Here is a 25,637-nt window from a genome sequence, read left to right as displayed (position 1 = left end):
CAGCAGACTAGCTTCTTACACTGTATAGCCTTTGATGAGATAGGGATTGTACCCCTTTGTTTATGGTTTCCTGTATTTCTGTCAAAGGTAGGAGGAAGTTTTCTTTTGATGAATGGCTAACATTCAATAGTGCTAAAGCAGTGGTAAGGCAAATTTGTTTGGATTACTTTCATGGATGAGTTTGAGATCAGTGTTAGGACTGATTGAATTTTTTTTTTCCTTGGGGAGAATCAGATGACATTAACCATTTTATGGAGTAAACTACTGTACAGTGTTTATACAATAGACATAAACAGGATACCACATTAAGTTTCTCCAAAATAAGGTTGGGAGGTTTGAGTTGACAGACTCCATTATCCCAACTCCACAAGGATTGATTCACATTGCACATGGATGAAAATCCTCCCTTCTGTTTTCTCAGAGACTTGAGACTTTTCTTATGGCTTTCTGTAAGATATTGTTCCTTTTGGAATAATCTTCCACTAAATAAAATACCGTAAAATGCCATTTCACTTGACATTTTCAATTTACAAAAGCAACATGAAGTTTTCCCCATACTTTTTTCACTCTTATCAGAAATTATTGATCATCTCTATAAAGAGTTACTTTGTTTTATGTTTCTAAACACGGTGCTATCAAATCCAGCCTTCACCATAGGCAGGTCCATGTACTGTTCCACAGCAGAGCCATGGCTGGCTGGAGTAGACACTCCTCTCTTGAGGGGCAGTGCACCATGGATGAAAGCAGTCCAGTGATGGTTCTCTTCAGAAGATCTTATGGGGAACAAATGCCTGCTGGTTTCAAAGTGGGGAATATCAGCAGCGAGCCATACATTGTTTCTTAATTTCAAAGAACTGTGCAGAAAGTCCCAAACACTAGAAAAGGCATTTGATCTCCCTGTCCCGCTATCTCTTCAGCTAGAGTCTCTGGTTCAGCCCTGGAGCCATCATGGCATTCAAGACATGATCAAAGCCTCATCGGCCTCTGCGAGCATTCCTGGGCTGTGCCAGAGGGAGATCTGGGCTGAATTTCTCCTTTCTCCTTGCTTCTTGCAGGGTACAAATGCCCTGGTGCTGGTCAGTGGGCCCTGCTGTGGAAGAGAGAAGGTTCTGGTACCTCGGTTTGAGGGTGGAACCTCACTTTGGAATGTAGAAATATCCCTGGGCAATGACACTTGGCAGTGCCTTCTATACACACAATGAAATAACATCTTTGAATTTCTTACATTTCTTCCTCCTTTCACTCTCTGAACAGTTGTCTGCTATTTTCAGAATTTCATACTTCCTGGAGATGGAGTATTTTTAGTAACCATGTAACCAGTGTAATCCTTGCCATTCTGAGCCTCTATTCCTGTGCAACGGGGTGTTAAGAGAAGCAGGCTCCTTCTCATCCTGTCAGTCCAGGTTCTCCTGGCATTTGTCTTTATTAATTGTTGGTGGCCCTGTCTATCAGAGTGGTGTATTATTTTACTGCTGATTCACACATAAATGCATGAAGTTTGCTTGCTTGGATCTACCTGTGTGTCTATGCTTTTATCTACATGTGAATTTAAACATTTTGGGGGAGCCAGAATGTTTGAAGAAATGTCAGTACCCAGCTAACCTGCTTTACATACAACATACCAGAAACCTGTATAGAATTTCAGCTTCTTGAATTCCTGTCAGCTTGGGAGCGCATTCCCTAGAATGCTGACATGTCACACAGAGACGGCCTGTCCCTGGGAAAAGACCTCTTTGGTCCTTAAGTAGTGACAGCCATGTTAGATACTGCTTCTCATAAATGAACCAAAGTACATCCCATCCTGATATCACCTTGGTCTTCCTCTGGTACCTTCATCTTTCTTCACCCTTTTTTTTTCTCCTCTGGTGACCCACTGGAATATTGTTCAGGGAAATCACTCCTGTTCAGTTAGCTTCTGCTTGGAGTGGGAGTGCAGTGATCACCTGCATAAGTCAAATGGCCAACTCTCTGCAACACTGCCTTTGTTGACCAGGCCTCCATAAACTGTAAAAGGTACTTCGACACTCATCCCCAGTGTAAGCAGATGCTTATCTGCCACCATCTAGAGTGGGTGGGCAATTCTAGGTAAAGACGCTTCAATTTATGTGTGCCACATTTACTGATTAAATCTGTAGCTGACTCCCCCCTCACATTCAGCTATCTGTCTGCCATTTCCATGAAGTGTGTTTAGAGGAATAATGCTTATAAAAGACTGTTCTGAGAGTAAAGCAAAAGTTAGGCTGTCCAGATTATTGTGGCTCATTTTAAGACTACTGAAACAAGATTTTAGGAAGAGCCAAATCGCCAGGAACTATTTCAAATCCCTTTTATGTCTCATACATTATTGTGAATGGGCTGAGTTAAAAAAATCAATAAACAGAAGACCAACAAACCAACCCACTCTTCCTTAATAGCGAGGACTATATTGATGTGGAACAGAAACAGACAGGCAGGCAGACCAACTCTCTGGAGAAGGAGTGCACAGCAGTACATTGCTGTTCCTCTCCCAAAGTCACCTTGGACATCTGTAATTACCCGTCTTCCCTTCTGAATTTCATGATTGCTCATCTCAGATTGTTCTTGTCATGGAAGACAGCATAACCCAAGTGGGGAGTGCCCTGCTGAGGGATAAGCAAGGTAATTCTCCCTTAGGGGCATACTGGGTCAAGTGCATCTCATTGCCTGTGCTTTCATTTGGAGCAACATGGTATCTGTCTCTGAATGGGATCTTCTCTGTGATTTTGAAGGTTTAAATGGGTATTTTTGATTCTCCTCGGTTTTTTGTTGGTGTTTTTCTAGGTCCTGCAGGTGACAGAGATAAGTTTATGATTCCTTCTAGGTTAATTTTCTATGACAAGGTGTAAAGAATTGCTATTTCACTTGACACTTTGAACCTTTTCTACACCTTTCAGAAGAAATCATAAACTGAACTTTGCTCATATTTCAATATAATAAGGGGAAAATAATCCATTATCTTTCCAGGAAGCTGATTTATTTTATGTGACTTCAGTATAGAGTCTGTAATTACGGTCATGGACAATTGTAAGTTTATGACATTTAGCACTTTAAAACTAGCTGTATCAACATGGAATGTGGTGAATGTTTTGGAAGTGTATGCCCCATAGAATTTGCAAACCAAAGTGTGGTATAACCTTATTGTACCTTCAAAGAGAACCTTTTTTTTTACAAAGGGCAGACCCAGGTCTTCAAGGCAGCATAATCTGTGTTTAATGAATGCAGCAGAGAGAATCCTTGTCCTCAGCCCAGCCTCCATCACATCCATAACCGTGCCTTGGTCCAGAAAAAGCCCCACCACAGACTGGGAGACAAAATTGCCAGTGAATTTTTGACACTGTGGGAAGCCATAGGCTCTTCTCTTTTATGGGGGATATACTATGTAGAAAAACATTGGTATCAGCTGAGGTCTGAGCTGTAAGAGGTTTTGTGCTTACAAAGCCAAAAGTTGAACTTGCAGACCTGCTGCATCTTTTGCCTGTGACCCCTTGACCAGCCACTTCAGGGTGACTGCCAAGCTACACGTACAAACAGGGAGGCACCTAGAACTTCCCCTTCACTACTTATCTCAAGGCTGCATGCAGCCTTTTGCTTACCCATCTTTCTTCTGTCCAAAAGTCCTTATGCTCTGGGGCAGACCTCTGTGCTGTGCTGGCGTGTTGTACATGTATGTGGCTGTGTTCTGGGTCTGGTTGGGGTGGAGTTAATTTTCTTCACGGCAGACCGTATGGTGCTGTGTTTTAGATTCGTGACCAACAGGGGCTGGTAATTGCTGAGCAGTGCTGTTTCCCACTGTGACCCTCACAATGGTCTGGAGGTGAGCAAGAGGCTGGGAGGGGACACAGCTGGGACGGCTGACCTGAATTGACCAAAGACATATTTCATACCACACTCATCCATAAAACCGGGGGGAGTTTCTCCAAAGTAGCAGTTGCTCGGAGACTGGCTGCGCATCAATCTGCTGGTGGGAGGCAGCGAGTGATGGCCTTTGCATCACCTGTTTTTTTTTCTTTCCTTTTCCTTCACTTATTAAACTCTTTAACTTGCTTTTTCTGAATCTCTCCCCCATCCCACTAGATGGATAGTGAGCAAGTGACTGGGTGGGGTCTTAGCTGATGGCTGGGGTCAATCCGCGGCAGGCTTTCACATTTACACAGTTATAAAGAAAAATGGCTGTCTAGCTTTGCCATGGCAGCAAGAATTGATCTCTGCAATTTCAGATTATGAGGGGCAGAGCCGGGCCACTTCTGCTCTGCTGCCCACTCTGGAAATCTAGCACAGAGATTTTTCTTCATTGTGATTTACTTCTGAAAAGTGTTAAGTTTCTTCTGTGAGGTACAGAGACGTCTGTCACATTGCCATAGCATCAGAAGGAAATTTGACAGGTCAGCAGTCTGCTGTTCTCCACAGGGTAGGGTGAACCGTGTCTGCCATTTCTGAAGAAATCCGAAGTTACTACTTACCAGCCTTTTCTAAAAAACCTTCGTGAGGAAGATGAACACTCGTCCTTTGGGTTTCATCCTGGGTGAACTGGGAATTTTTGGAGGAGTTGCTCCCTAACTGTACCTGATCAGCATCCTCTATCCATCTGCATACAGCTTCTCTGTGTATGGGGCAGAAGAACATAACCATGCCTTGCATTTTGGCCCAGGGAGGCCCTGCAGGAAGAAACAATTGACTTGGAGGCACCATCAGTCATCTTAGGCTGGTGTGGAGCCAGTAAGGGGGTAATTTGTTTTTCTAGAACCAGGATATATTGCAGGCCTCCTTTTCTAATGTACTTGTTTGTTTGTTTTCTCTCAGCACAGTAGAAATTTCCAGATATTCCCAGCACTGTCTGAATTCTGTTGGTAGACCCCCACTGACTCTACTGGGAGAAGGGAAGGGTAAATCAAAACCTTTGGGACCTGTGTCATTTTGACCTTGCTTGCTGAAGAGAACTGTGGATTTATAAGGAAGACTATAGCCAGAAAAAGGGATGAACTGTCACTTGGTGGGTAGGTCCACTTGAAGACTTGGGTGGTGGACACTCACCTCGTGGGTAGGTTTACAGCCTTTAGCTGCGAATCCAGAAGCTAAAGGTAGGTGGCAGTAGTCCACCAGTGGGACGAGGACACAGAAGCCTCAGAAGGCTGAAGAACAACGAATGCAGAGATTAAAGAGTGGGAAGAAGTCCTACCTGCCAGTAAAGAAGAGGAAATGACAACTCTGGGTGGCACCAATCATCTCATGTTTTGAATACTTAACTTGAGGCTGCAGATGGGTACTTCTGTGTACCTGGAGTTAAAAAGAAGTGAACAGCAACCAGGTAAAGAGGTGCCAACTTCTTCAATAGCATCTTATTGGTTACAGCCCCCATCCAGAAAGGGTAGAGCACGGGTATGAGTCCCTTTAGTTGGGTGGCTGCATAAGGAGAATGAAGAGGACACCAAGAGGGCAAGCACAAAGGAGCTTGGCTCTGCAGCCTAGAGGCTAGGGTGTTCATTTGGGAGGTGGAAATGATTGATTCTGGTTCCCAGTCAAGACTAAGGGTTTTGTCTGAAACAGTTACTGACTGAAATAGCAAAATAATTCAGGGTGGAAGGTACAAACCCTTTCTAGTGATTCCCTGGTGCCTAGAGGAGCATTGTAGGACAGATGTATTGGAGCCTCATTGTGGTGAACAATTAATTAGCTCTGGCTAATGGCTGAAAATGTGTGTCACCATCACCAGTGCCAGCCAGAACAAAGCTAAGTGAATGTCATCAGTGCTGTGTTTTGAAATGGCCCACTCACGTTAGTTGAGACAGGTGTGCTCTGGGCTTGCTGATCAGATGGAATTCACAGGAGTGTGTAGTGTGTCTGTCCAGAACCTTGTAGGCTTGTCTAGAATGTGTTGGTTACTTTTTCAGCCCACAGAACTTTTGGGTGTCAAGAGGGTGGCAACAACAAGATTTCAGGGATCTTTTGTGCTGAAGATAGAGGCATCTTGTCCGTTCACCTCCAGGATTACATGTATTCTTTAATTAAGTTGTCTTTTAAATGCCTAACATTCATTTAAATCTTGGTGTAGCTCTTGAAATCCACTATACATATAATTCAGAAATACAATAGATCTATTGTAGCTACTATTGTAGCTATAGTTTGCAGATCCTTTCCTGCAAAGTAGCTTTCTAGATAGGCAGCTGCCAACATGCACTCGCGCATGGACAAGTATAGCTACAAAAGATATCATAGATTTTTCCAGCTGCTCAGCTGGAAAGCCGCTTTGCAGGAAAGGACCCGGGGGTCATGGTGGACACCAAGTTGGACATGAGCCAGCAATGTGCCCTCACAGCAAAGTGCTTTTTAGACACGTGTAAAATACGGGGATTCTCAAGTCAGATTCAGATTCATCTTATCAGATTCATCTTGTGCATCAGCATAGTAACAACACTGGGGAAGTGGGTTAATTTAACTAAAGAAGTCGTTAAATAACTCCCAATAACCTGAGAATTCAGAAAAGTGACTGAGGTTTACAGCTATGAAATGAAGAGCAAAATCTGAGCTTTTCAGAGCAGGTTATGAAGCTATTCAGTGGCAGAATAAACGGTTTTGTCTCAGCACAATAGTTTTTTGCTGTCTTTTGGAAAGAGTTGGGTGCCACAACCAGGGAAAATGTTAACTATGTATGAACTCTCCTGGCTCATCCAACAGTGTGTTTCCATTACAAAGTCAGAAGAGGAGAAAGATGAGTTTGGGTGGTTGAGGTGAAATCAGATGGGGGAGGGGGAAGAGATTACTTCTGGATATTCTACTGTTTGTTTTGCTTTTAAGCAGATGGCAGTTTTTAGAAGGAAAGCTAAATATTCGTTTTAATGTCCTGGTGAACTCAGAAATATTTTGAGACTACTTGTCTTTTGACAAGGATTTTTGTGCTTGCCTGTTTAAATGTTCCTGCTCAGTAAAAGAATGCAGCTGTGGAATCAATAATGAAACTCAGATTTTAAGTTTATAGAGGGTTTGTGGTTAGTTTTCACAAATGGTGCCTCCAACAAATAGATGGGGCTTTAAACCCTAGATCAGATTGTTGGTATTAAGAGCAAAACAAATTGCATTGTTAAAGACAGTCTTTTAATTCATATTCTTAAGATCATGAAATTTTTATGGGATATTCCAGTATGTAAAGGGGGCCTACAAGAAAGCTGGAGAGGGACTTTTTACAAGGGCGTGTAGTGATATGATGAGGGGTAATGGCTTTACACTGAAAGAGGGTAGATTTTGATTAGATGTAAGGATGAAGTTCTTCACTGTGAGGGTGGTGAGGCACTGGAACAGGTTGCCCAGAGAGGTTGTGGCTGCCCCCTCCCTGGCAGTGTTCAAGGCCAGGTTGGGCAGGGCTTTGAGCAACCTGGTCTAGTGGAAGGTGTCTCTGCCCATGGCAGGGGGGTTGGAAATAGATGGTCTTTAATGTCCTAACCAGTCTATTAATATATGTTTCTATTTCATGGCAAGGATATCTCCAATTTATTGTTTTACTAACTGTAAGAAATTATATCTGTAAGACAGAGATTTTACTCTTATCCTGGTTTCATCAAGAATTTACTACTTCAGGGAAGTAGTTCTGAACTTTAGTCGAGGCCACTGACCAAACACATGACTCATTTGCTTTTTTGCCTTTGAAAGGCGTTAACATTGTCATCACATTTTAGCATGCGCATTTGAATAAGAAACCTCACAGAATCCTATATAAACTAATTCCAGAGACTCAGCGTATTAGTACACCCTGCTGAGAGGATATAAGGTAAGACTTACATAGCTCACTGGGTAACTCTACGGATGCCAAAGACGTATTTAATGTTATAGTCGGAAGGTCCTTATTTTTCTGTTATATGCTATTTAAGTGCTAATTTAGGAGCAATGCTTTGTGATAAGAGTATCTAATGTTGGGCTTTGCAGCTTTATTATTTGCAGCAATGAAATTAAAATATGAAATAGAAAAAACATAGAAATCATAGACAATTGTGAAAGAACTAAAAGAAAAGAATTTTTATAGCATTTTAGAGTTTGTGTTATTGGTAAAATCAAATTTACTCCTAGAAAGCCAGATTCTGGTCTCCTTATTTTTGCTAGGTGGCCTTTTAATTTTCTCTATCTTAGTTAATGGAACCCTGAAGTAAACTTTTCAAAGTGTGAATCTCAGCAGTTGTTTTTAATTTCACGTTTCAAAGCAAACCTCCAAGAAATGGTAACTATGAATGATGTGTGGGGCTGTAAAACAGCCTCATCTCTGTTTCACTGCTGTCAGTCAATAGCTGAGAAGGGCTCTTTGGGACCTACTGCGGTATCACTGGGATGAGAATCTATCACCACTGCCAAGAATCCCCCAAATCCCTTTCAGCGTGAATCTTCTCCTCTTTGTGGGTTGAAGCAAGACCAGGAGGACTGAAGGGTTCTGAGGTGGGCATCCTAGTGAGTTCCAAGTAATTGAATTGACCTGATTTTTATCTCACCAAGTTCCCTTCCCAGAATTAAGGAAAAAAAAAATCATCTTTCACTTCTATACTGAGGTATTTAATTTGATCCCAAACATTTTTTTTCTTTGCCATCTAGTTGATTGAAAAAAATCATGTTTTATTTTGCGTTGCTTTGCAGCAAAAGCTTTCCCTGTGAAGCTGCAATGAGCTGAAAGACCAGTTATTTGTGTGGCTGTAGTGGGGCTACCTGGAGACTGTGCATTGTCAGGAAGAGAGAGATCTTGTAGCTGATGGTGGCTTTGAGCGTGGTCTGTGGGGGTTAGCCTCTGACTACAGAGGAGGCTGATTTAGACAAAAGCTAAGCAGCCTTGGGATGCAGCAAAGCAGAGCTCTGAATGAGGTCTGTCTTTCCAGGCACTTTCTTTTGTTCCTTCAGCTACTTGATCGTCTGTTGCCTGTTTAGGGAGTCTGATTTTAACTGGTAATTTGCAGAGTCTGTCTGGGAGATTTGCTCTGTGAATAGGATAGAGATGATAGAGCTGGAAGTGTGCCTTGGTCACTGCACTGTTCACTTCTGTCCGCAAGAAGTGAAGCAGGACTGATCTAGGGAGAGGCTCAAGAGCACATCAGCTGGTGGCAGGACTAGCAGAGGTTAAACAGTTGAAAGGAAATGTCTGTGAGTGAGGGAGCCTGGACAATTAGTCAGGGATTTTCCTCTAAGAGTAGAGGCAACAAGAAAAGTACTGCGCAGCTCTGGTCACCTGTGGGAAGTGTCATTTCCCACCACAACCAAAAATAGATCACTCAAGATTAATCAAGCTTTGAACAAGTATGTGTGTTTGTGGGAAGTTCACCTTTTAACCTAATATTTATTTAATGATAAATGCATAATTGTTTGAGCTGGCTGACACTTATACCTGTATTGTGCAGCCCAGGAGATGGAGACAGAGACTGGAGATGAAATTGCTGTTGTGGGAATAGGATGCAACTTTCCTGGAGGTAAGTTTTGTGTAAAAGCAAAGCAGGCTGCTGCGTGAACATTGAAAAGCACAGTCACTCATTAATGTTGAGGTGGAGGAAAATGGCATGTTCCTCCCTTACTTTTGTAGAATTCATGGCTTTGCTACTTGTAGGACCTTTGTAAAAGGTCATGCTGTGGTGGGAAGTAAGTGGTTCAAATTTGTCCGCTGACAGACAGACCCGCAGTGCTGGCTGTGGGCAGGGCGCTGAGCTGCACACATATACAAATGAACTGGGTGGGTCCGGGATGATTTGAGCTTTCTGCATGTGCACTGGCTGGACGATTGTGTGTTGTTGCAGGACTATGCACCCATAAGGACAGGACAGATCAAGGGCCTACACAGAGGGTCTTCTCTGCCTGCAGTATAAATAGGTTGGGTCTTCCTAGAAGAAAGCTGCCTGCTTTATGAGAGTGTTCACTTTGAACGGTCCCAGAGGAGAGCAGAGCTGGATAAATACAGCTCTGTCTCTAGTCAGATTCTGCCTCTTACAAATACACACCTAAATGGTGCCTCTTGTACAAGATGGGAAGCTGACTTCAGTAAAGAACTGATATTGCCTCCTGTAATCAGAGACAGCAGCCTGTATTACAGTAGTCTTGTATTTACAATCTTAGTTACAATTAGGCCTTATGAAAGTGATGGTTGACTTCACATTCCAAGGTTAGATGGCTGACTGAGATTAGATGGGTGGAGACCCTTAAAGAGCTGTGAGAGATTTCTAGGATCTGGCTGCTGCTGTCAAACTGTCCATACTCTTTACATTAGATAGAAACAGGTTTAAAACATCCAGAAGTAATCCAGGCAGTGGAATACAGTTCTGTCCTTGCAAGTTGGCATTCAGACCTAAAGGTGATCATGCTAGTCTCTCCCTTTCCTTGTTTTCTTTCTTGCCCTCACCACGTTTTAGTTCCTGGCCTCCCTTTGTCCAAGATTCAATAGGTATATGTGGTACAGCGATAACTGTGTGGTCCATAGCTAACTGTGAGCAAACATGAATGGTTCTGAATCTAGTAAAGTGCTAGTAAATACACAGAAGAAGTCTCTTGCCTGAGCATTAATTACTAACTTGGTGCAAGCCATTGGTTGGTCCAGACATGCCAGCAAAGGCACTGTCTTCAGAAAAGTTGTTCCTAATTACCTGGCCGTGAAGTGAACACGTGTCCTGATCCTGCACTGTGCACGCTCAGAACGGCATTTCTCAACTTGCCTCAAAGGAGCCATTGAGCGATGGGAGCTGTTAAAGTACCCCGTGTCTGGCTAGTGTCTGAGACCGTGTCTGTGATGATGGAGAAACCATAGGAGGGTGTAGGTGGGAATGCTGTCCTGTGATCACCGTTACTGACTGCTAGCACAGTTGCCATCCCAGCGCTGGCCCGCATTGGTTGGAGCTCTCATGGTCAGTGCTTGGTCACGCCAGAGCTTAGCACCTGCAAGGGCCTGTTTCCAGAGCGTGTGGATGTGGCCACTATGTCTGCTGGGGGAAGTGGAAGCTGGGAGGAGGAGAAATGTGGGCCATTGTGTGGATGCCCTATTAGTTGGATTCAGGGCTAAGAAGAGGGCCTAGACATATCCTCCCTGCCTGGAGATGGAGATCTGGATCCCCACCAGTAAGGACAGGGTCCCTCACAATCTACTAGTGAGGTGTTGGGCTCTGTCAGCGTTGAACATACACAGAATTTTATGTTTGATTCAGATGCCCTGCCAATGTTAGGGACAAAGGATGATGCCTCTGACATTTTCCTGGTATTTGTAAGCTCAGTCAGTCTTCAAAGAGCTAATGATGTCCAGAGATGACCTTTTGCTGCCAGTGGAGCTGCCTGAGGAGTGGTGCTGTACAGATACAGAAAGACCCCATCATACCTGTGTGGTCATTAAGGACATGATGCGTGTATGTAGCAGATGCAGTGAGATGGCAGGGAAAAGGGGACAGAAGAGGTTAAGGATTTGGTGGGGTTCCTTTGCTTTTAGGCAGGCGGTGAAGGGATGAGTCATGCCTTTCCACTTTCCTCTCACCAAAGAATGATCATTCCTTTCTCTGGGGATTCTACCTGAGCAACCTAGATTTACAGGTGGGAGTTGCTTGTAACTGAGTGTGCACTTCTGAGTCTGCATGGGGAGAGGGGGAGCACATAATTTATCTACTTTAAAACCTTTGTACAACAGGTGATGGAATTGACAATTTCTGGAAGGTCCTGGAGGAAGGCAAAAACTGCACCGTAGAAATCCCCCCTGAGAGATTTAATGCCAAAGAGTGGTATGATCCAGATGACAACAAGCCAGGAAAAATATGTACAACGCGAGCTGCTCTTCTCAATGAGTGAGTCTGCTACTCTGCTGTGCCACCGTTTTCTTCTGTACTTAGGCGTACGTGTCCATCCTTTCAGAAGGTGCAAGGCAGAGGGAGAGCTGGTAAATAGGACCTAGGAACTGACTCTTTTTTACCTCATATGATGAACATGGAGTTGTCAAACTGCAGGAATTGCTGGTGTGTGACGTTGCTGAACAAATTTAGTTGCAGGCCATGTTAAGCACATATGTTCGTGGCTGGGAACACATATGACCTTTGATCACATAATCCAACATGTAGGTACATACTCACCATGTGTTGAGATGTCACCTGTCATGTGATGGGGGTGTCTGCATTTTGGGTGTACAGCAGTACACACGCATTATGCATGAGGGGGTATTTCCTGGATCTGAGGTGGGCTCCAGCCTGCCAAATAATTTGTGCTGCCTGTAGTACTATGGACTGTAGAGGAAGGTGGTGGAGTATGGACTCTGAGCTGTAAGAACTGCCTACTAAGTCTCCTCCAGTTTCAGCATGAAAATTAGCCAGCTTTGCTGGACCTCAGGACCTAATCCTGTGCTTGTGGGGACAAGTAGCTCTAATTCAGGTGCTGGTGTGACAATTTAGAGACAAAGTAAGGAAGTCTGGATTTGCAAGATAGTCAAGAAGTGGATCTTATGCTTAATTTGAGTGTTATACTTGCTTGTAGACCTGAACTATTCATAATTTTCATAATAGTTTTGCTTTGCCCTAGGCTCGTACTCTTGTGTCTTAAAAAAAAAATGTTTTTTCTTTATTCTGAGTCACTTCTTCAGAATATTGAGGGATTATGTATGTACAAGTATCAGGTAAAGATACTAGTGTAAATAGAAAATCTGGAGGAGCAAAGTGCAGTATGCATCCCTTTGCTTGTGTCCTCATGTCTCGTTATCCCAGAGATATGGGTACAGCTACACAGGGGCTGGGTTTGGCCTTTTGTAAGCACGGGCCTACTTTGAAGATTTCTTAAAGATAAACACACACATACACACATAAAATATTTTGAATTTATTATTAGAGAAGTATGGGTATTTCTTGGAAACATCTGAGCTGATCCTTTACTTACTGGTTTTAAATTGTAAAACATTGGTCTATATTGCCTTAAATAAATTTAGAAGACAATATTTCTTTAAAACTTCTTGGCTGAGACCACATTACAGCAGAGAGAGTCTCATTCCGCAGATTTTCATAATCTGAGCAATCCCATTGGTACTAGTGGAATAACCATAAGAATAAAAATTTCTAGGAGTGGGCTCGTAGCTGTGAAATGCAGAATCGTTGATAAAAATACATATTTTGCAGTGAGACATAAAACATCCTTGGCCTATAAACATTTTCTTCTGAATTTCATAGGTGGGAACTGCAGCCTAAACAGCAGTTACTGCTTTGCTTTTCATGAAATCGCAAAGAACGTGTACTTTAAGTCTAGAAGTAAATCCCTGATGTATATATATTGTAACATCTTCTGCTCTGTGTATTTTAGATTTAATTCATTTGACAACCACCTGTTTGGGATTAATAATATGGAAGCTGAACGCATGGATCCACAACAGAAGTTACTGGTAGAATGCACATACAAAGCCCTGGAGGATGCAGGAGTCCCCGTAGAAGCTGTCAGTGGCACCAAAACAGGTGTTTTTATTGGTAAGATGAAAATTTCATGGTGAAGAAAATATGTTTGAACCTCACAAAGATTGGAGCACTCCTTCATAAACTTTACATACATATGTAGCACTGGAGATCTAAGGCTACTGTGCTATGACACTACTGGTTATTTTTGGTAAGGATTACTAGGCTGCTCTAGAAGTTCATTATATAATTTACGTATCTGTTTTAGGTGCTCTTCTGAGTGTCTTCAGGCACTGAGGTTGAAGCAGAAAGCAGTTAAACTGTCTACCCAGCCCAACCCTTCCCAGGAATGATACCCTCAAGCCAAGCCTACACTTTTTTCCATTTTAACATTGGTTAAGGTGTTGCAGGGGTTAAGATCCTTTTAAACCAGCAGAAATCCTCAGGTAGTTATTAGTGTGCTACCAAGGGGCACTTGTCCAACTGCTTACCTCAGTACCTGGAAGAGTTACAGAGAAGATTATGCCGGGTGCTGTTGAAAGACATTTAAAGGATGATACAATCCTCAGGCACAGTCAACATGGGTTCACAACGGGAAAGTTCTGTTTAATCTGAGATCCTTCTACAAAAAAGTCACCCACCTGGTGGATGAAGGGAAGGCGGTGGATGTAGTTTTTCTGGATTTTAGTACGGCTTTTGATACTGTCCCTCAGAGCGTCCTTCTGGACAAGTCCAGCTGTGAGATGACCAGGTACATGGTGTGCTGGGTGAAGAACTGGCTGAAAGCAGGGCTCAAAGGGTTGTAGTGAATGGGGCTACATCTGGCTGGTAACCAGTCACCAGCAGTGCTCCGTTCTAGGGCCAGTTCTGTTCAATATTTTTATCAATGGTCTGGATGCAGGAGTTGAGTGCACCATTGGTAAGTTTGATGATGATACTGAGTTGGGAATTGCTGTTGGCTCTCTCAAGGGACAAGAGTCCTTGCAGAGGGATCTAGATAGACCGCAGCATTGTGCAATCCTCAATGGCATGAAATTGAACAAGAACAATTGCCGGATTCTGCACATGGGACGGAGTAATGCTGCACACAAGTGTAAACTGGGAGAGGAGTGGCTGGAGAGCAGCCCTGCAGGAAGGGATCTGGTGCAATAAATACAGTATAACCAGCCAGTCAAAAGAGGTGTTTACCTTGCTGTATTTAGCATTGGTGCAGCCTCACCCTGAGTCTTCTCTGCAGTTCTGGGCCCCACAACTTATAAAGGAGGCATCCAGAGGAGGGCAACAAAGCTGGTGAAATGGCTGGAAGGCATGTTCTGTGAGGAGCAGCTAAGGACTCTGGGTCTGTCTAGTTGAGAGAACAGGAGACTGAGGGGCAAACTCTGCTCACTACAGCTTCCTGAGGAGGGGAAGTGGAGAGGGAGGTTCTCACCTCTTCTCCCTGGTATCCTGTGACAGGACGCGTGGGAATGGCACAAATCTGCGTCAAGGGAGGTCCAGACTTGACATCAGGAAGCATTTATTTCCCAAGAGAGTGGTCAAACACTGGAACAAGCTCCCTAGAGAGGTGGTCGATGCCCCAAGCCTGTCAGTGCGTAAGAGGCATTTGGACAATGCCCTTAATAACATGCTTTAATTGTTGGTGAGCCCTGAATTGTTCAGGCAGTTGGACTACATGATCATTGTAAGTCCCTTCCAACTGAAATTCTATTCTATTCTATTCTATTCTATTCTATTCTATTCTATTCTATTCTATTCTATTCTATTCTATTCTATTCTATTCTATTCTATCCTATCCTATCCTATCCTATCCTATCCTATCCTATCCTATCCTATCCTGTCAAGGAGCTAGAATAACAGCCCATTTTTGCTGGTGTAATCTGTGTCTTTTTTAAGGGGAGTTTTCTGGGATACTTAGGCTGATGTAACTGTAGGGGCAAACAGTTTAGATGACCTTTTAGTCTGACACATGCTCTTCTTTCTCAGAGGAGACTCTTCCTTGCTCTCAGAATAGATGTACTGTGTTTTCCACTCATGCCTATGGACTTGGGGATCCACCGTATTTCAAGCATATGTGTTCTCAGAAAGAGGACCCAACTCCTCTCACAGGCCCTGTTCTTCTTTTCTATTTCTGTCTTACTGGATCACAGTGAGTAACCCAAAGATAAGTAAAAAGTATTGGATACAGCATATGCTGTGACCCTTAACATAGAACATCTGAGGAACTGAAGCTAATGTCCTGTACATTTATATCATTGTAACTTCTTAATATATATTCCCATAGCAAAACCAAATCAGCCACTCTCAGACTGAAATACAGGGGTCTCAGCAGGCTACACGGAGCTTAACTGCATCATACAAGGAGCTCAGCCATCAGGAAAGGCCCGTCGTTTACTGTGCAGGTAGAAATGTCAGGTGTTAGGTAGTTTGTATAAGCTGGGACCAGGAGAATTGCTGGGAGTTTTGCCTTTGACTTGTGCTGGAGACAAGTTTCACCACAGGAGCACTGATGCCACGTAGTTTACCATTAAAACAGAAAAGCAAAACACGCTATCAGGTTTAGAGCTGTACATCTCTTCTCTTTGCTTGGGTTAACGTGACACGTATTTGATATTTTTACAGGTCTTATGAATCGAGACTATGAAATCGTAACAAGCAGAGCAGTGAGTGAAATAAATCATTATGATGGCACCGGAACAGCAATGAGCATTGCTGCTAACAGGGTCTCATTCACATTTAATCTGACTGGACCATCCCTGGCTATCGACACTGCATGTTCATCTTTTCTTTTTGCTCTGCACTATGCCTTGCGAGCAATTAAATCAGGTAACGGGACTGATGAGATGCTGGACAACGCGATGGGGATTGCTACTGTTTCTGTCTAGCATCCTGGCCATCTCAACATGAGCATGTTTCCTATTTGCTCCAGGAGATTGTGAGGCAGCAATCTGTGGTGGAGTGAACTGCATAATAGATCCCCGCACCTTTGTGTCTCTCAGTAAAGCAAAAATGATCTCTCCAGAGGGAATAAGCAAACCCTTCTCCAAAAAGGCAGATGGCTATGGAAGGGGAGAAGGCTGTGGAGTTGTTTTCCTCAAACCACTGAAAAAGGTAAGATTACTTGTGAAGCAGCCTAAAATAAGATGGGTTGCTTACCTGAATTTTGTATCTCCAGTTCTAATAATTGGTCCAGAAAAGATTTTCCGATTCAAGCTTAAGATTAATGAAGCACTTATTAAGCATTAAGCATTTATGCACTTTCCCTACCGTGGGGATGGGATCACGCATCTGGAAGTTAGTGTTATACTCTCTCTGTCCTGGGTTTTGTTGGTTTGTATTCCTCTATACAGAGAAGCATGAGAGTATTAAAGATAATTCTACCTTGTTATGAAACAGGCAAAGGAAGACTACAGCAAAATCTGGGGTGTTATAAACATCAGCGCAGTAAATCAGAACGGTAGGTCTATGACTCCAATCACAAGACCATCTCGAATAGAGCAAGAGAAGTTATTGCGCAGCATTTATGAAACTCATGTTGATCCCTCAGTTGTGCAGTACATTGAAGCACACGGTACAGGAACTGCTGCTGGAGATCCTACTGAAGCTGAAAGCCTAGGTAGTGTCATCTGTAAAAACAGGTCTTCACAAGCTTCCATTCTGAAAATCGGTTCAGTGAAAGGAAATATTGGCCACACAGAATCGGCTGCTGGAGCAGCAGGGTTAATCAAAGTGCTTCTGATGATGCATCACGGAAAGATTGTTCCATCCTTGCATTACTCGAAGGAGATGAGCAGCATCGATACAGAGAAGTTAAACCTTGCAATTCCCACAACTGTAGAGCCCTGGGAAGAATCCAGTGAGTACGGAAGAGTAGCTGGCATCAACTGCTTTGGGTTTGGAGGAACCAATGCTCACGTTGTAGTCAGGCAGGTTAAGCAGCTAGAGCCTCTTCCTGCCTTTAAGAGGCCCCTTGAGCTAGTTCTGCTGTCAGCAGCATCAAGTAAGTCCCTTCAGATGACAATGGCCGATACAGCTGACCAGCTGAGCTCAAGAAACTCCGTAACTCTCCCAAGCCTGGCCTATACGTCTGCCTGCAGAAGAAGCCATGCCAGCTATAGGTACCGAAAAGCATTTGTCACAAATTCTCTCCAACACTTGCAGCAAGAGGTTATGTCGGCAGCGAGCACTGAAGTGGCCATGTCAAAGGTGGAACCGCAGCTGGTGTTTGTGTTCTGTGGCAACGGCGTAACGCTGAAGGAGTTCAGTGAGGCATTGCTGAGCTCAGAGCCAGTGTTCAGAGACAAGTGTGAGGAAGTAGAAGCACTTTTTCAGAAACATGCTCCCATCAGCCTCCTGCCAGCAAGAGGTCATAGCCCAAAGGATCTGTTGAATCCAGAGCTTTCCCAGCCCTTGCTTTTTACCCTGCAGGTTGCCTTATCTTCCCTTCTGAAACACTGGGGTGTTAAGCCAGTCGCTGCTGTTGGCCACTCGGTAGGGGAAGTGGCTGCTGCGCATTTTGCTGGGTACCTTTCCCTGGCAGATGCAGTCAAAGTGATTTATCACCGGAGCAGGCTGCAGGCAAAGACCGCGCGTGGCAGAATGCTGGTGGTCGGAAACATCCCTGTTCAAGAGATTGCCGAATGTCTGCATCCCTATTCGGGAAGGGTGTGCATTGCAGCTTTCAACAGCCCAGTTTCCTGCACCTTGTCTGGCAATTCAGACTCTGTGGATGCTGTCCAGAGAGATTTAGCTCAGGCTTTCAGCCAGAGAAACATCTTCCTTCATGTTTTAAGCGTCCCAGCTGCGTACCACAGTCCCAGCATGGATATGATACTTGGGGAGTTGGAAGAGAACATACAGCCTGTAGAAAAACGCAAGGGGGAAATTGAAGTGATTTCAACGCTGACTGGGGTGGCTGCTTCTGAGAATGACTTTGCTCAAGGCAAATTCTGGGCCCAGCATACCCGTGAGCCTGTTGCTTTCAGTCAAGCCATCAGAACTGCAGCTAGAGACAGGGAAAACGTGGTGTTTGTGGAAATTAGTCCCCACCGAGCATTGCAGCGAAGCATAAAGGAAACTCTAGGACAAGACACAAAGGTGTTCTCTTCATTGCAAAATGGTGCAGAGTATCAGACGCTCTTCACCCTGGTAGGAAATCTGTTTGAACTGGGATGTAATCCCAACTGGCAGCACTTTTATAATGGGTATCAAAGTGTTCCATTGGCCATTCCGCGGTATCAGTTTGATCGCAAAAGGCTCATGGCCTGTCTGGATATCCATCAACAAGCAAACCAAAGAGGTGTCAGCTCCAGTCATCCTTTGATTTATGGCATAAACAGTGACAACATGGAGTTTGGCTGCCTGCTGTCTCAGGACACGACATCGTACTTATATGAGCACAAGAACAATGGTGTGGCTTTAGTCCCTGGTGCTTTTTATGTGGAGCTTGGTCTGGCCTCTGTGATGAGCAGCTCAAGACCTAAAGTGCCTCTGAGTACCTGCCAGATGAGTATCAGTTTTTCTGCGCCGTGTGTTCTCACACAGAGTTCCCAAGTCTTGAGTGTCAAGCTGAGTCCACAAAAAGCAGTGACAGCCTTTGAGATAGTCTCTTCCTCCAACGCAGTTTATGCTGCAGGCCAAGTTACAAAGGGGTCTGAAGCTGTGGTGGAAGAAAGCACCATCGCCTTCCAAGACATCTATCAAAGATGCAGGTCAGTGATTAGCAGAGAGGAGGTTTATGAAGCACTGACTCAGGTTGGCTTTCAGTACGGCTCCATATTCAAGCAGCTCAGTGATGTGTATTATTGCCAGGAACTCAGGGAAGCTATAACAAGCATAAAGGTGAACAAGGAGACCGTCAGAGAGATGTACAACTACTGTATCCATCCAGTGCTGCTCGACTGTTTTCTGCAGATGACCGCTGTCATGACCTCAAGGACGTTCCGGTCCAGAGCAGGCTTTCCTTCAGGGATAGGCAGCCTGGTGGTGCTCCGACCGCTGGAGGAAGAAATGATGATATACATGAGAACAAGCAAATCCATTGGGAACTGCCTAGAGGTCTGTGGATGCTTTATGGACAAACGTGGCTCCGTTTTGGCTGAACTCAAGCGCGTTGCCATCACTTTCATGAAGCAAGCGTCTTCCAGAGACAATGAGTTTATGTTTGAAAACAAGTGGAAAGAACTTTCTCTTTCACAGACGATTGGACATTTGGGGGCTACGCCCAGAGTCCTAGTGTTTGCTGACAAATTTGGGATAGCTGAGCAGCTCAAAAAATATTTGCATCCTGATTCGCGATATGTGATGTACGAAGACTGGGAAGCCCCCTTGGAAGGCCACACACAGAATAAAATGAGAGCAGAGGTTGAGGATTATGATGAAATTCTGTTCCTGTGGGGAATTCAAAAGCTAAACGAAGATTTCCCAAGCAAAGTGGTAGACCAATTGGCAAAGTGTTGTGAAGCCTATCGCCAAGTTATCGTGGCATTAAGAGAGAAAACGTCCCCCTGTTCAGTCAGAGTGATCACCTACAGAACAACAGAAAGATACGTAGACCACGTTAACTGTGGGTTTGCGTTGTATGGCATGACCAGAACTTGTGTTGTTGAAGTTCCAGAAATCACATTTCAGATGATTGACCTCAGCTCTTCAAGTTCCCTGGACATCTCAGTGCTAGCAGATGTTCTTGTCAAATACAAGGGTGTGGACTACCCAGAAGTTTGCATCAGCCAGGGAAGAGCTTACGTGGCTGAAATCAGACGCACACCTTTCGTAGATGCAGATTACAGCCAGCCCCTAAGATCTCTCCAGAAGGCAGAAACATTCACTTTGTACACTTCTGATCCATACGCAGCGAAAGACTTGTCTGCTGAACTAGCCACCAGCACTGCTACTCAGCTTGACAAACAAAGCGTTGAAATTCAAGTGGATAAAATATGTCTCCACTCAGAAGATTATTTTCCCATTAGCGTTTCCAGTCGTAACTTTGGTAATACACTGTATTGGAATTCACAAGCAATAGACAAACACGGGCTTTTAGCTCTGGATTTCAGTGGCACAGTAACAGCAACAGGCATTGATGTGAAGAAAGTTAAAGTGGGAGATCGCGTGGTGTCATGTTATCCAGCTGCTGCGTCATCCAGAGTTCGGATCCCAGGAGCAGTTTGTTTCAATGTCAAGAAATTCCCATGCTTTCAGAATGTCCCTTGTGTGTCATACTTTATCATTGCATGGGAAATCTTCAATCAGAGGTTACCCAAGGGGAAACACGGCAGAACGCTGGGTATTATTTCTACAGAGCCATCATCAGTTTTGTGCCTTGTTCTTTCTGCGGCAGCAGAAGAGATGGGTTGGAGAACAGTACTTGTGAGGCCCACTCCTGATAAGTTCCAGCGTATAAATTTATGCAATGCCCTTGTTGTTCTTCCTCCAGTAAACAAACTGTCTCAGGAGGATCTGGCCCACATGTACTTTCTTAAAGATGTGGTGATAGTGTGTGGCAATCGACAGTCTGAATGTATCCAGAACATCAGTGGAATTGATCATGAAAACATCAGCTTTCATATCCTTACGCTTAGCAGCATTTTCCAGAAAGCGTTTCTAAAGGAATTGCAAAAGACCGTGCATGCGTGGATCAGTTCCATGGATATGAAACAGTTTAGACATCTATCAGGTTCTGTTTTTCAGCAGACTGAGAACTTTGAAAGGATAAACTCTGCGATGTCCTATTTTACCTGCAAATCCGTCCCACTTGCTGTACTGCGAAGGCAGAAGGACATCAGCATGCTCTCAGATATTCCGCTGTATGAATCCCAGAAGAAGCTGTTTAAGCAGAATGCCGTGTACATAGTAGTTGGGGGGCTCACTGGACTTGGCTTTGAAACGGTGAAATTCATAGCCGAGAATGGAGGAGGGTGTATTGCAATACTCTCCAGGAAAATTCCAGACAATGAGAAGCAAGAAGAGATGAAGGCTTTGCAGCAGCAGTATAAAGGGAGCAAAGTAGTGTCCGTGCAGTGTGATGTTACTTCAACCAGTGATGTGGAGAAAGCTTTCCAGTCCATTGCGAACATCTTTGCAGGGAGTCCCGTCAAAGGTGTGTTTCAAAGTGCCGTCGTTCTGCACGATGGCCACCTTGAGGCTCTGACCTTGTCTGACTTTCAGAAAGTGCTGAGCCCCAAAGTAGCAGGGACCCTCAATCTTCATTGGGCTACCAGAGGCCAGGAGCTTGACTACTTTGTGTGCTACTCCTCTGTAACTTCCTTTCTGGGAAATTCCACCCAGGCAAACTATGCAGCTGCAAACTCCTTCTTGGATGTCTTCTGCCTCTACAGGAGGAACTGTGGGCTTGCGGGCCAAGCCATTAACTGGGGTGCTTTGAACCTTGGTATACTGCTCAATCAAAAACATATTCAGAACATTCTGGCATCCAAGGGCATAGACATTCTGCAAGTGCATGAAATTCATGAGTATCTCAGGAAGAGCTTGCTTATGAATAACCCACAGCAAGCTGTCACCAAATTAAACTTTCAAGCTTTATTGCATCATGTTTTTTCTCGGATTACTTCACTCAAAAGTCGCTTCATATCACTTATGTCAGAAGAATTCGGGAACCAGCTTGAAACCTCTGAGGGAACTCAAGACCAGGATACTGCTTTAATCAAATCTGAAGACTATATCACCTCACTGGTGAGTGACCTCACCGGGTTGAACCGAGATGAACTAACCATGAATACACGACTTTCATCATTGGGCATAGACTCTATGTTAGCCATGACCATTCAGAACCGTGTGTTTCAAGAGAGAAAGGTGGACATACCTCTTCTGAAACTGCTTGATCCTCACACAACTCTGTCAAGTATAGTAGTAGTTTTAGAAGAAACAAGCAACGCAAATGGAATAGTTGAGACAAAAAATGCTGCAGTTGAAAGTGCAGAAAATGGGAGCTGGCTATAGGAGTCTTCTCATTCAGGAACTGTGTAACTGTGAAGATACCTGGACCCTTTGTCATATCTCAGAATATGTCACTACAGACAGGGTAGAACATCTGGTGATGTTCTCTTCTGCATCAACCCAGAAAGACCCACACCAGGTTCTTCTGCCATTGCTCTAGCTGTATTAACTTTGGTCAATTTTTTGACTTGTTACTTGACCATATGAAAATCTTGATGAAAATGGTATGTTTACACCTGTAAATGATGAATGTACATATAAAGCATTAGGATTATCACCATTTTTGTCATTACTGTATTCTTATTGTATTAAATGTGTATAAATACAGGCATATTTTTGAAAGACTTCTAGATGTTGTGAATTTCCAAGGTTTCTTCTCAAAAAATTAAACTTAATTTTTTCCTTATGTCTGCAAATATATTAAAAATTTACCAGTTGCAAAGCATACAGCAAAGCCACTGTTTTTCATTAACCATTTTTTATGAAAGCCCAAATAAACAAGAATAGTAAAAGAGTTTAAAAAGCAAAACCCAAAGTGTATCTTTGTCTTATTTTAATTCTTTGTCCTTCATCCAGTGTCTTAGTTTAACTTTTTCTAATCCTAACACCCATCCTTATTTTACTCTAGTGAGACTTACCCCACACTTTTGAAAGCAGCACCCACAGATAGAAAAATTTAATGATACTTATGTAGTAGTGAGTCAGTTGTGGAAATTCCAGAATACTTTAAAATGTATTATGATTAAAAATCAGAACATTTTATTCAGTTTCAAATCTGACTATAATAAATCATTTTAATACTTCTAAGAAATCAATTTCTATTGCAAACTTAAAGCAAATACTATGCACTGAAGTCAAACACAGGATACAATTTCCATGCATGCAGTCATTACCTGTGACTTTATATAATACCTGAAATTCGTTAAGCAATTACAATCTTACCTACTGCTTCAAACACAGACCCTCTTCAGTTAGTTTCTTCAGCTCAGACCAAATCATTCTAGATTAGTCTATGGTGAGAGCAGTACTTTGTATTACACAGAAGAGGTAAATGCCTTTGATCAAGCATGAATCAGCATTTTAGATTAATCTTTTCCTACAGGATGTGCTAATATTATTTAATCCTATACTCTAAGATAAATCTAGTGTTAAACCTTCTCAGCAAATTCTATATAAAAGAGATACTTCCAAATCTTCTCTCCAAATTATACACAAGTAACATTTTCCTAAAGACTCACCATTAACATCACTGGGATACATACCCAACAGGAATGAAACAGAGTGTGAATAGTATACTAGGTGAACTTGGTTTTTATTAGGGAAACTCTTATTCTTCCTTTGGAATTCTTTACTAACTACAGAGTTGATTTAATTAAAAAATTAGGTATCTCTTTACATATCCTTTCTCCAAAGTGGGGGGAAACTTTTAAGGACTTTTAGGGAAAATCATAGAATGGTTTGGGTGGGAGGGGACCTTTAAAGATCATCTAGTTCCACCTGCCCTGCCATGAACAGGGTTGTCTTTCACTAGATCAGGCTGCTCAAAGCCCCATCCAACCTGATCTTGAACACTTCCAGGGATGGGGCACCCACTACTTCTCTAGGTTATCTGTTCCAGTGTCTTGCTATGCTCATAGTAAAGAATTTCTTCCTTAAGACCCATCTAAACCTACCTCTTTCAGTTTAAAACCATTGCCCCTTATCCTGTTACTACAGGCCCTGGTAAAAAGTCTCTCTCCATCTTTTTCATAAGCCCCCTTTATATACTGAAAGGCCATAATAAGGTCTCCCCAGAGCTTCCTCTTATCCGGGTTAAACAACCCCAACTCTCCCAGCCTTTCTTCATAAGAGAGGTGTTCCTTTCTTCATAGGAGAGGAACACCCCTTGTTACTGACTTCCATTCGGACACTGAGTCATTGACTCTTTGGATGCAGCCATCCAGACAATTCCTTATCCATCCAATAGTCCATCCATCAGACCACTTTCTCTCTGATTCAGTGACAAGGGCATTGTGTGGGACTGTGTCAAAGGCCTTGCCAGAGGTCAAGATGGATGACATCACTTGCTCTTCCCTTATCTACCAACAGTCACTCCATTGCAGTATGCCACCAGCTTATTCAGGCATGATTTGCCCTTTGTAAAGTCATGTTGGCTGTCTCTAATCACCTCCCTGTCATCCATATGCCTTGACATGGCTTCCAGGAGGATCTGTTCCATGATCTTACCAGGCATGGAACTGAGGCTGACTGGTCAGTAGTTCCCAGGGTCCTGTTTTTTACCTGCTTTAAAAATGGGTGTGATGTTTCCCTTTTTCCAGTCACTGAGGATTTCGCCTGTCTGCCATGAATGTTCAAATATGATGGAAAGCGGCTTAGTAACTACATCTATCAGTTCCCTCAGGAACCCGAGATGCATCTCATCAGGTCCCATGAGCTTCAACAAGGCCAAGTGCCAGGTCCTGCACTTGGGCCACAACAACCCCATGTATCACTACAGGCCTGGGGAGGTGTGGCTGGAGAGCTGTCTGGAAGAGAAGGATCTGGGGGTTCTAATTGACAAGCAGCTGAACATGAGCCAGCAGTGTGCCCAGGTGGCCAAGAAAGCCAATGGCATCCTGGCTTGTATTAGACATAGTGTGACCAGCAGAAGTAGGGAGGTGATAGTCCCCCTGTACTCTGCACTGGTGAGGCCACACCTTGAGTATTGTGTCCAGTTTTGGGCACCTCAATACGAGAGAGATATCGAGGTGCTGGAGCGAGTGCAGAGGAGGGCAACGAAGCTGGTGAAGGGCCTGGAGAATAAATCCTATGAGGAGCGATTGAAGGAGCTGGGACTGTTTAGCTTGAGGAAGAGAAGGCTAAGGGGAGACCTCATGACTCTCTACAACTACCTGAAAGGACATTGTAGAGAGGTTGGTGCTGGTCTCTTCTCACAGGTAATTAGTGACAGAACAAGAGGGAATGGCTTTAAACTCCAACAGGGGAGGTTTAGACATAAGGAAAAAATTTTTCACAGAAAGAGTGGTCAGACAGTGGAACAGGCTGCCCAGGGAGGTGGTGGAGTCACCATCCCTGGATGTGTTTAAGGGTTGTTTAGATGAGATGTTGGGGGATGTGGTGTAGGGGAGAACTTTGTAGAGTAGGGCTGATGGTTGGACTCGATGATCCCAAGGGTCTTTTCCAAACTGAATGATTCTGTGATTCTGTGACCTGTCAGGTGGTCACAAACCTGATATTCTCCTATGATGGGTGGGACTTCATTCCACCAGTCCCTACTTTGAGATTCAGGAACTTGAGATGTAGGAAGAACAATTGCCAGGG

General features: G+C 43.6%; 1 protein-coding gene across 1 annotated transcript; it reads left to right on the top strand.

Annotated features, from left to right (window-relative positions):
- The first annotated feature begins 9,388 nt into the window (after positions 1–9,388).
- On the top strand, positions 9,389–22,319 carry LOC141919203 (phthioceranic/hydroxyphthioceranic acid synthase-like). The gene is made up of 6 exons (XM_074814353.1): positions 9,389–9,449; positions 11,636–11,789; positions 13,282–13,442; positions 15,987–16,190; positions 16,294–16,475; positions 16,761–22,319. The coding sequence occupies exons 1-6, from the start codon at positions 9,389–9,391 to the stop codon at positions 22,317–22,319; spliced, it is 6,321 nt and encodes a 2,106-aa protein (XP_074670454.1).
- The last annotated feature ends 3,318 nt before the right edge of the window (positions 22,320–25,637 follow it).

This window comes from Strix aluco, chromosome 1 (assembly GCF_031877795.1).
Source record: "Strix aluco isolate bStrAlu1 chromosome 1, bStrAlu1.hap1, whole genome shotgun sequence".
In the NCBI taxonomy this organism is placed as follows: Eukaryota; Metazoa; Chordata; class Aves; order Strigiformes; family Strigidae; genus Strix; species Strix aluco.
The sequence above is the reverse complement of the archived record's forward strand: the minus strand, read 5'-3'. Positions and strand labels throughout refer to the sequence as shown.